Below are 12,605 nucleotides of genomic sequence, written 5' to 3'. Positions count from 1 at the left end.
TTTTTACGTGGGTGCTAGGGATCCAAACTCGGGTTTTCATCCTAACATGATGAGCATTTTATCTTCCTAACCCAGAGAAATAAATTTCTATTACTTAAAAAAGAACAAATTTAGAGTATTTTTATAACACTCGGATAGCACTCTAAACTAAGCTTAATAAATTTGCAAATCCTTTTAGCTATAAAAATATTTATCTTTTTTTCATTTGAGGTGTCTCATGTAGGCCAGGCTGCTATCTTGACCTCCCGAATGCTAGATTATGTACATACAGATGTGCTACCATAGCTGCTTTGAAAATGCTTTGTCCATTTCACATGACTTATGGGTTTGTATAGTGCTGGGGTTAGAAAGCAGGGCTTTGCATTCTGCCACTGAATCACATACCAACCTTCCACCCTAAGGATGTAACCCAGGGTGGCCTTGAACTTATGGTTCTCCTGTTTCAACCTCTAGAACATTCACCACCACAACTGACTCTACTTGATTGTTGTGTAAGTTCAGCAAAGCCAGGCTGTGGCCAGGCTTGTGCCCAGTGGTCTGTAGGTGGCAGTATAGCACCAGCTCTAAGGTATTTCCTTATTACCCTCCACCACTGAACCACAGGAACGAGATGCCTATCTGCCTCTGGCTGAGAGTGCTAGCAAGATGTACTTCATTATCTCTGACTTGTCCAAGATTAACAACATGTACCGGTTTAGTTTGGCTTCATTTCTCCGACTTTTCCAACGAGCCCTGCAGAACAAACAGGTAAGTGGGTATTCTGTAGTGGAATTAAACATATCATTGAGTACTAGCTTTATAATAATAATTTCCGGAGGAATCCTATGTCTAATTACAGTTCAGAGGACTACATGAAACACTTTACTAAACTACATTAAAAGAAACCAGTTCTTTAATTTCATTTTACATTCTTGACAAACTATTATACTGGCTCAGTGTTTTAAAAGGGACAGATTTTTGTTCTAAGTAATCTATGATAATTAAGGAAAATCCTTCAATGATTCATAAAGCTATCAGATATCTAAATAAGCCCATACCTGGGATATATCCTTTTAATTTCAGACTGAATATATGCCAAGTTTTGTTGTAGGTAATGGAGGCATAGCAGTGGACACTGCCTTAACAGGCTTACATTCTGATGAAGGGAAGCTGGACTTGTCATGTTACCTTAGTGGATCAGTTTTGGTAGACACAGCTAGGATGTTCTCATGCTGTCCCACCATGCCTGGGAGTGATACTTGACCACAGAAGCAGTGTATCATGTCTGCCTTCCTCACAGCAAAGTGGATGGGTCACATTATGGAGGCAACAAGTAATTCATCCCAGTTACTGAGGAAGAGACAGAATGACCTTTTGTAACCCAGCCTCAGGCCATTAACACATCTACAGTCTTGTATTGACCAAACCAAAAGACTGACATATCTGGCTAGATTCAAGAAGAGGGAAGTACACTTCACTTCACTTCTTTTTCTTGGATTTTCTAGATAGTGTCTCACTCTAGCTCAGGCTAACCTGGAATTCAGTCTGTAGTCTCACTAACTGTGATCTTCCTACCTTTGCCTCCTGAGTGCTGGGATTACCCTACACCCAGCTTATACTTCACTTCTTCTTCTTTTCTTTTTTTTAAAATTTTTATTTATTTATTTATTTATTTGAGAGCGACATAGAGAGAAAGACAGATAGAGGGAGAGAGAGAATGGGTGCGCCAGGGCTTCCAGCCTCTGCAAACGAACTCCAGACGCGTGCGCCCCCTTGTGTATCTGGCTAACGTGGGACCTGGGGAACCGAGCCTCGAACCGGGGTCCTTAGGCGTCACAGGCAAGCGCTTAACCGCTAAGCCATCTCTCCAGCCCTATACTTCACTTCTTGATAAACATAGTTTCAAAGAATTTTGGGGTTTTCAAACATGTATGGGTACGCTCCCCATTTCCCCACCCTCAATATAATATTCACCCTGTGTGTACATGTGTAGCTGTGATAGTTAGAATAATACTCATCCAGTGTATATAAGTATGCTCACATTTGACTTTATCTGTGAAAATAATCATATTATATACAGAGAGTATAAAACTAGTCTACATGTGTTTTGCCGTAGAGTACATCTTAGTGTCTCTAATTTCAAGTTCACATTTGATGTTTTTTTTTGTTGTTGTTTTGTTTTGTTTTCGTTTTTGGTTTTCTGGAACAGGGTCTCCTGTAGCTGGACTGGCACTTGCAATGTAGCCAAGACTGATCTCAAACTCCTGATTATCTTGTCTCTACTTCCCAAGTGCTAGGATCACAGACATGTGCTACCACACCTAGTCTATGATGTGTCTTATTATATATAACCTAATATGTGAATATATAGCTTTAATACACTTATTTGTTAAGTTCCTTGGCAAAGATATTTATCTTACAATTAGTTTAAATTTTGAGGATCAGTTTATGAAAGTGAATAAGCAATGAAATGTATCTTAAATGTTTGTAAATTTCTTCATGAATTTACAGTTTCCAATTCTTTTCTAAAGGATTCTGAAAGCACTGAACAGAGAATCCAGTGTCTTATCAGCTCATTGAAACATATGGTATATGAACACATATGCCGTTGTTTATTTAAGGTAAAAAAACATTGTTCTTTTTTAAATATAACTTATTCTTTAATCCTTTATTCTACACAGTTGCTGATAGCTATACATCTTTTCTTAGTCAAAAGATGTTAAAATTAGTATTTCTGATTTTTTTTTCTTAGAACAGTGTTCATTATTAGCAGTAATTTCTTGAAGCATATCAGAATGTAGTTGGAGAAGAGTCACAAGTGAGGTGGAAAGAACAAACATGGAACTATTTGGAACTACGCCAGTAATGACTGAAAAGCGATTACCATGGTGTTCCATAGCTTCTTATCTACCCAAGGCTTCTCATTCTTAGCTCTATTGGTATTGCCTACTGATGTCTGTTTTGTGGGACAAAATTATTTCCCATTGTTGGCATTAGGAGACAAATTCGTACTTATGAGTTATAATCACAAATGCTTTATGGATATCTTCATATTAGGAAGGTTCCAAATGAACATGAAATGAACAGTATTTTAGATATTTATTTATTTGACAAAGAGAAAGAGAGAAATAGTATACATACATACATACATACATACATACATACATACGTGTGTGTGTGTGTGTGTGTGTGTGTGTGCGCGCGCGTGCGTGTGCTTGCGCGTGCACGAAGAGAGAGAGGGAGAGAAATGACATGGCATGGCCTCTAGGCACTGTAAACAAACTCCATATGCATGCACCACTTTGTGCATCTGGCTTACATGGTACTGGGGAATTGAACCTGAATCTTTCAGCTTCTGAGGCAAGCACCTTAACCACTAAATCATCTCTCTAGCCCTTTTCGACAATTTGAAATAATGAAAAGGGTTCTTATAAAGTCAGTTAACTATGTCTGAGAAGTAGGTACAGTTTTGTTACATAGACTTCTTGGCAAGTCTTGTAAAATACACAGTATATTTTTTAGAAAAAGATAATGATTGTGTGAGTTTTTGACAATCTTTATTGGAAATAGAATAAATCCTTTGAACTACCATTTAGTACTCTGATAGGATCTGTGGCTAAAGAGCATTTTTGCAGAATTTCTTTTTGTTTATAATGTTTTTTCAAAGGTCTTCTAGTTAGTTACCTATGATCCCACATTTCGGGTCTCAATTTATAGCCATTTCTCCAGCCCTAAAATTTATTTTTTATCTTCCTCTTCTACTTTGCCATATTTATCAATATTCTTACTATTTAAAAAATAGAATTTTGCTTTATATCTAATGTCTACTTATTGTTTCTATATTGCATCTTTTAATTATGCTTTGATTTCTATTCCTGGATTACTAAATTTGTATACAAAATTTTTAAATGTAGTTTAACTTTTTATAAATGAATATATCTATGTTAAGCTTAAATATTTTCTGATCAATGTTTCGTATATATTTCATCAATAATATGACAAATGAGTTTTTATTTTCATTCATAAGTCCTTTACCATAAATATAATGTGATTTGTAAAAATACTGTAGATTTAGTTAGGTTAAATTGCCCTAAAATCTTTTGGAAAAGGGAATATGTTATAAATGAAAATTATTCTTGAAAATTGTTCTACAAGATAATATGAACTTCTTTCTAATTTGTTCTCGAGAATATTAGTTTTTTTAGTTTCTTGCTTATTTTAACCTATGTCAGTACTTTAGTATATGTATTTTAGTAGCATATGATCTTTGCTTATGAGATTTAATTCTGTCATGCTTTAGAAAATAATTAGAAAGATAAATATTTAGTACCAAGATGGTTGAACTTATCAGTAGAGTATAGCAAGGGCTTATTTCTTAGAAATAACTTTACTTTATAAAAATACTTTTAAGTTAAGCCTTTTGCTGCAGTAGGAGAGTGGTTGAAAGGCTTAACTTTCTTTAGTGCTCTATTGAACTTTTTCATTGCTTGACCCAGGCAGAGTTCAAGCACTCTGCATACCTTAGGCTGAAATTCAAATCCACCCCGTACACTTTAGGGCTTGACCCTTGGATCTGCCCACAGTGACATCTCTCTCAGCCAGGAGGATGGAAATACAAGTTACAGCTATTATAAGACATTTGAGTCAACTGGGAGACATAAATTCAAACTACCACAGCTAACAACTAGTGTACCCATTGCTGTCATTTTTCTTTTTAAAGACTATCACATAATTGGGATTATATAACCTATTCTTGATTGTCTTTTCTTTCTTAGTAATATGCATTTGTGGATTTGTGTCATGATAGCTCATTTCTCCTTACTGTGCCTAATATCTTTCTCTTTAGAGCCACCATAGTTTGTAGATGTACTCATGGAACATTCATCTTGGTTATTTCCACATTTGATAGTTACAAATAAATTACACATGAGTTTTCAGCTGTTTTACGAAAATACCAAGGAGGATAATTTTTGGATCATATAAAAAAGAACACTCCGTTTTAAAAGAAACTACCAAATTGTCTTTCAGATGTTGCTGTACCATTCTGCATTCTTGACTGTATGAATGACAGATTGTGTTTATCCGCATCTTTGACAACATTTAAAACATTTTATTATATATATATTTTAACAGATTATACTCATTTATCCCCTCTCCCCTGCTCCTGTTACCTCTGGGGGCCCTCCAAGGCCTCAGTCAGTCCCTGTGGGGTTGTGGGGGGGCCGTGCCTCAGGGTATTCCTATTCACTCTGTGGCTCTTACAGTCTTTCTGCCTTCTCTTCTGCAATGTTCCCTGTGCCATGGCAGGCCTGTTGGCAGTTTGATTTAGTGTGGAGTTCTCTGTAGCTTCTGGAGTTCTGCTTTGATAGGTTTATCTTGCTCATAGTGTCTATCACTATCACCCTGGAGCTAGTTGTCAGGCTAGCAGTAAGAGCAGTATTCATGTTGCAGCTTCATCAGCAATTTCTCCTGGGCCCTAGCAGATGTGGTAAAAGTGATACATCTCAATGTCTTACTGATGGATCTTGGCTCTCCTCCATTTTCTCTGCTATTGCTGAACTTCCCTTGGTTTGTTTGCTCCCAGACAGCTGTTGTAGAATGAGGTGTAATCTTGGTGCTCAATCCTGGCATTCAGCCCCATCTCACCAGCATATCTTTTTTTTAATGTTTAAAATATTTTGATTTATTTGCCAACACACACACACACATATACACATACATACATACATATACATACACACACACATACATATTACAAACTTGCACATGTCTATCTATCTATCCATATGTTATCTGTCTGTCATCTATCTGTCCATCTGTCATGAGAGAGAGAATGAGAATGAGAATCGGCATGGCAGGTTCTCTTGCTGTTATAAATGAACACCAGACACATGCAGCACTTTGTGCATCTGGCTTTATGTGGGTGCTGGGGATTTTAACTTGCACCAGAAGGCTTTGCGAGCAAGTGCTTTTAACTGATGAACCATCTGCCCAGGTCCCTTGATAGCATTTTTGTTGTCAGTTTAGTGTTTTATCTACTAGAGAACTTTATCAGTTAGGTAATTTTCTTCTGCTTTCATGACTTAGAAACTTTCAGTGTTGTATGTATCCTCTTGTCCCTTTTCTTTCTCCCGCATTATGTAGTTAATACACATAGAATTGCCCATCAAAATGTATGACTTTGCTTTACGGTCAAAGGTGAGGGCTCAAGTTCTGTATCAATTCCTGCTTTGGACTCCTGAGTGCTGGTTTTATTATTTTTTTTTCACCATTATGTAGTGGGTATATTTAAAGTTTTACATATATGGCTTTTAATTCAGTTATTTAAAAAGTTAAGTTTTATTTTAACATTAGTAATTTATTCTATTTTACTTAAATTTTACTAGCCTTTTATTCACTCAGGTCTACTTTTCAGATGTCTGCTTTTTCCAGAAGTTCTCCTACTTCCTTTGCTCTCTTTTTGAAATGCTGTTTATTTCTGATGTGTTGTTAGTACCTTCTTATGTCCTTTTTTAATTGATGGTAGTTGCTATAGCTGTGGTCCTTTTCAGACTGTTCTATTATGTGCCGCTGGGTTTATTGTTCCTGCCTGAGGTGTTTAATAAAGACTGTTCAGGCGATTATATGTCCATGTTGGTACTTATAGGTCTTGCCCTGCACTGACACTTTCTCTTCACTGAAGCTTTGTCTTCTGGTGTGCTTGACATCTGGCTTAGAGGAGGAGCCATCTAAGGCAGGCTTGCCCTAAACTCTTGCCAGGTATCCAGTGGACTCATTGACTCATTTCCCTGTTTAGAGATTCCTTGACTGTACCATAGTTAAAATCCATACTTTTTTTTTTTTTTTTTTTTTTTTGAGGTAGGTTCTCACTCTAGCCCAGGCTGACTTGGAATTCACTATGTAGTCTCAGGGTGGCCTTGAACTCACAGTGATCCTCCTACCTCTGCCTCCCAAGTGCAAAATCCATACTTTTATACTATGCTAAACATGAATATGATGCTAAATTTTTTAGAAGATGCCTTTCTTTTATCTAGAGTCCAGATGAATTTATCATCTGTCAGCTTGGCCATGTTTTTCCTTATCAAATTTAAGGGTCCTGGTATTAGACAAAGATGTCCTTTTTTATATCCTCTGTCCTGTTGTCTCTGGTATGCTATAGCTGCAGAGAATGACTCATGATTTTCTTGGTAAGACACCTCATTTTAATGGCACTCTGGTTTTCAACATACTCTTTATTTCAGATTTTTAAAAAATTTCCCCCTCTTTTTTTCATCCTTCTCCATACAGCCATATGTTCAATGATGTTACCTCTCATCTAAAATTTGAGGTACAGACTTAGGAAGATGGCTCAGTTGGTTAAACACTTGCTGCACAAGAGGATCCTAGTTTGGATCCCCAGGCCGCTTGAAAGCCACATGTAATCCCAGCTCCTGGGAGGCAGAGATAGGTTCCCTAGGAACTAGACTCTCCATATTAGTGATCTCGGAATTCAAGTAAGAGTCCCTATCTCAATAAATAATGTGGAGAGCAATTGAGGAAGACACTTGACATCAGCTTCTGATCTCTGCATGCAATTGCACATGTGTACTTACATATCAAAATGTTTACACACACTACACATCACAGAAAAATACACATGAAAAAATTCCAAATACACTTTTAGATGTCTGTGATTAGGGAACATCAAAATTTAGTGTTCTAGCTTCTGTATCACTGAGAAGACAACTGCTAATTTTCTACATTTTAATTCTACAGTTTATAAATGTGTTATTGCAAGACAGAAACATTAATGCTGAATGAATAATAAGAAATGTTTGATCATTTATTTACATACTTACTTTTGTTTTACTTGTATAATGTTAGGTCATCTGATAATTTCTTCTGTATTTGCTGATCTCAGTGAGTTATCATGTTAAAGTTTGCTACTATTCTGTTGGTAGTAACAAACTGATGAGATTGTTATTTGGCCTTAGTTGCTAAGACTTCTTATTAAATGAAACAGTAATAGTTTGCTGTTTAGTTTAGGAAGTTAATCTATATAAAAAGAGGAAAATACTGTTGTGAAAATTACATGTAGTCACCCAGATGTTTAAACTTATACATGGCAAAATTAAAAATGGGTGAAAGCACAGAGTTGATTTTTAGTAAGAGTAATAATAATAACTTACTCAAATCTCACAAGTGGACCTCCACTAGCTAAGCTATTTTATTCTTAGTAATACATTGGTGTATATAATTTATATACATGCATGTAATATATAGAAGTATATATCTATACACAGCCAATCTGTCTTCTTTACCCTCCTAGATTTTCAGTGTTTGTTCTATGTAAATGAAACTTGAAGTCTTTTGTTATTGACTAAGGTAGATAATCTGAAGCCAGAGTATAGATTCTTTTACTAGCCAAAATGTAAGGATAATGCTTTTACAAGAATAAATTAAGAAAAGGCAAAATAATATCCATCATTCTTTGCAGGCTGACCAGTTGATGTTTGCTTTGCATTTTGTTCGTGGCATTCATCCTGAGGTTTTTCAAGAAAATGTAAGTACAATTGAAAGAAAGACTGTGTTACATAGAAATTTGATAATGGATGGACTTTTATTTAGGTTAGAAATTACTTTAGGCTATAAAGTTTATAATAACCTATTAATCTTTTACTAAGTTCAAATTTTGTTACAAAATATTGTTTTTCAGTTCTGTTTCTCTGTTGGTGAACTCAGCATTTCAGAGAAATATTAAGGAAAAAATTAAGTAATTTACCAGGGCATTTAGATTTCTATGAACCAAGGTGTATTTACTTAGCAAAAGTAAGCCTTCTGATTTCCTCACCTAAGCAGTAGAATTGGAAAAATGAAAAGTGAGACAGTCTGGGCATACAACTATACTTTCCATGGGCATCTGCTAACCTGTCAGGAGTTAGCAGGGAATTTAAGGGTGGGCAGCTATCAGAAGCTTCTTTCAGACACAGGTTTATGTGATGAAACTTCAAAAGAATCTCACTTGAAGGCTAGAGATAGCTTACCAGTTAAGGCACTTGCCTGCAAAGCTGAAGGACCCAGGTTCGATTCCCAAGAGCCCATGTAAACCAGATACAGAAGGTGGTGCATACATCTGGAATTCACTTGTAGAGGCTGAAGGCCCTGGTGCACCCATTTTCTCTCTCTCTTTTCCTCCTTCTTTTTCTCTCTCTCTCAAATAAATAAAAATCGAAATATTAAAAAAAAGAATCTCCCTTGAACCAGAGCTAACTTACCTGCCTCTGGTCTGCTTGTAATAAGAAAAAAATACAAGTGCTTTTCTTATTATTGTGTGATGAATAAAGTGAGAATTCAGAAACAAGGGCAGTAATTTGACCTCTGTTGCACTCAGTTTGACACTGCTGGGAGAAACACCAGACCAAAAGCAGCTTTTAGGAGGAAAGAGTGTTTTTGGTTTATTTCAAGGGAACACCATCAGTGGTGGAAGAAGCTGCTCGCTTCCATAGATTACAGCAGAGACGCTGCCCAATAGCCATCCAGGCCCAACAGCCATCCAGACCCAACAGTCTGCACAACAAAACAGCCAGAGCTCAAACTGCTCTCCACACACCTTAGAGCTGGACTTACGATCTGCCCCAGTGACATACCTCTTCCAGAGCAGCATTCCACGCTCTGGGTACTCAAGTTGGAAGCCCAATTGTATGTGGCCATACATTCAAACCAACACAACCTCAAATCCTCTATGTCTGTTTGGTCAGACTTTAACTATTTTCTGGGTTCCCATCATTTAAATAGTTAACTTAAACTATTCACAGAGCTGCACATATTCTTTGTTCTTCTCTAATCCCACATGTTCTGGCTTAACTGTGCAGTTTTTCCTAAACTCAGTAATTTATTTTGTTCTGTTCACTTGCACAGCTTTCCTTCCTCCATAATTTTTAACTATGCTCACTGTGCTTCACACCTTATATTACCTATTTTACTCTTCTAAAGTAAATGTTAATTATTACTAGAAAATGGGATATGTTCTCATAGTTTAGTAGTGATAATATCCATTTTATTTGTATCATTGCATAATTTCATTAGGAAGAAGATGGTCAGAGTACATAGAGGCAGGAAGTATGTTACTTTGGTAGCTTTTTCATACTGCTCTCAATCTTTGGTTCACTTGCTGGCCAGTATGTTACAAATAACCAGGTAGTTCTTATTTTATCTAACTTGGTGGAATTCCATGGTGAAGACATAAATAAAATTAGGTGATCCATCTTGATTCTGTTACTAAATATGATTAATGACAATCTTATCCCAATCTCTGTGAAAAGATAATGTAATGGAAGTACCTTTTCACTGGGAAAAGATAATGTAATGGAAGTACCTTTTTAAATTTTACCTAACATACACATTTTTAAAATTTTTGGGTCTACTTTCCTGCTTCTATTTTTTTAAAATATTTTTTATTTTATGTTTCCTTGAAGAAGGACACACACACACACACACACACACACACACACATATATATATATATATAGAGAGAGAGAGAGAGAGTGAGCAAGCGAGTGTAAATGGGTATGCCAGGGCCTCCAGCCACATGAAAGGGACCCCAGTTGTATGTGCCACTTTGTGCATCTGTCTTACATGGGTCTTGGGGAACTTAACCTGGGTAGTTTGGCATAGCAGGCAAGCACCGTAAAAGCCATCTTTCCAGGCCCCCTGCTCATATGTTAGTGAGAAATTGCATAGAAGAGAATATTTAAATTTTAAAATATCTTATTTATTTGAGAGAGAGAAAGAGGGAGAGAGAGTGTGTGTAAGAGAATGGGCATGCCAGGGCTTCTAGCCACTATAAATGAATTCTAGATGCATGCAACCCTTGTGCATCTGGCTTTCATGGATCCTAGAGAATTTAACCGGGATCCTTTGGCTTTGCAGGCAAACATCTTAACTGCTAAGCCATCTCTCTAGCCCAAATATTTAAATTTTTATGTGTTGATACTAGCAGATATGATATAGTTATATTTTTGTTTGAATAAACTAACTCCCAGGAGATTTCAGAGATTTACAGTTTTATTTTGGTGGTCCAGTTAGCTTCTCTTTGGTTGCACCCAACAAAAGCAGCTTATGGGAGGAAATGGTTTATTTTGGCTTACCCACTTGAGGGAAAGCTCCATGATGGCAGGGGAAAACATGGCATGAGGAGAGGCTGGACGTCATCTCCTGGGCAACATCAGGTAGACAACAGCAGCTGTAGAGTGTTGCAGTTAGCTTCATATAGTTGATAGAAAACACTGAGCTAAGAGAAGTTTATGGAAGGAAAGGGGTTATTTTGACTTACAGACTTGAGGGGAAGCTCCATGATGGCAGGGGAAAACAATGGCATGAGCAGAGGGTGGACATCACCTTCTAGCCAATGTCAGGTGGACAACTGTGTGTGCCAGACACTGGCAAGGGAAAGCTGGCTGTAACACCCATAAGCCCATCCCCAATAATACATCATCTCCAGGAGGTTCCAGTTCCAAGATTGCCAGCAGCTGGGGTTCTAGCATTCAGAACACATACATGTATGGGGGACACCTGAACCAAGCCACCAAATTCCACCCTGGGCCCCCATAAACTTGTAACTATCTATGATGTAAAATGCAATGCATTCTGTACAACTTTAAAAGTCTCCTTCATTTAAAAAATTTATTTTTATTTAGTTGTTCATTTGACAGAGAAAGAGAGAGAGCCAGGTCCTCCAACCACTGCAAATGAACTCCAGACACACACGCCTGCTTATGCTTCTGGCTAACATGGATCCTGGGGAATGGAACATAGTTCCTTTGGCTTTGCAGACAAACACCTTAACCACTAATCCCTCCAGCCCCATTTTTTTCAAAATCAATCCTAATGATGTTCATACATCTCCATAGTCCAAGATCTTTGAAGTGAGCCATAATAACAAGAATTCCCATTATGGCACAGAATAAATATTCACATTGTAAAAGATGGCATTGTGCATAGCAAAGAAATATTCAACCAGTACCAGATTTAAAACAAACAGGGCAAACATCAAACTCTGTAGCTCCAAGTTTGACAACTGTAACCAGTAACAATTCTCCAAGTCTGATAATTTTAACCAGTGACAAGTCTCTGGAGTCTAATTCTGCCCCTCCAGCTAGGCTACCCACAGTCTTAGAAAATTCCATCTGGAGCTGACATATCTTCTTGGCAGCCATCCCATAGTCCTGGCATCTCCATTTGGTCTCCTCTGCAACCCACGGTTCATCCACATGGCTCCATCAGGCCTCCATGCAGATAATCCAACAAGCCTGCTTCACAATGCCCATGGCCATTTTCAAAATACAAAACTGTGTTGCAATTTCAATGACCCTCACTTTCCTGTACTGGTTATACTATTTAGTACTAGGCGGGCTACCTACTTATTAATCCTTGGGGGAATAAAGCAGACTGTGAAGAACAGGTCATTCCTTCAACATTCTGGCCCCTTAAAACAGTCTACATTCTTCCTGTTGTGCCAGTCTGATTATGTGGCCCAATCTCACTGGTTGTAATTTCTCAAGCAATTGTAGCTGAACAGACAGCAGGTTCAGCTCAAAGATGTCCTGTTTTTTCTATTCCATTGCTTATACCAGTTCATTTCTATGCAG

The 12,605-nt window shown here is 37.3% G+C and overlaps 1 protein-coding gene across 4 annotated transcripts in view; it reads left to right on the top strand.

Moving 5' to 3' along the window:
• Dync2h1 (dynein cytoplasmic 2 heavy chain 1) overlaps positions 1–12,605 on the top strand; it is a 277,230-nt gene that overhangs the window by 141,278 nt on the left and 123,347 nt on the right. For all 4 annotated transcript variants that reach the window (XM_045144805.1, XM_004661895.3, XM_004661894.3 and 1 more), the window contains 3 exons: positions 604–747; positions 2,511–2,600; positions 8,456–8,521. In XM_045144805.1, the coding sequence (XP_045000740.1) occupies positions 604–747; positions 2,511–2,600; positions 8,456–8,521 (300 nt within the window). The remainder of the gene's footprint in view (positions 1–603; positions 748–2,510; positions 2,601–8,455; positions 8,522–12,605) is intronic.

Source organism: Jaculus jaculus, chromosome 3, assembly GCF_020740685.1.
Source record: "Jaculus jaculus isolate mJacJac1 chromosome 3, mJacJac1.mat.Y.cur, whole genome shotgun sequence".
Taxonomy (NCBI): domain Eukaryota; kingdom Metazoa; phylum Chordata; class Mammalia; order Rodentia; family Dipodidae; genus Jaculus; species Jaculus jaculus.
This window is presented reverse-complemented; position numbering and strand designations above follow the sequence as displayed.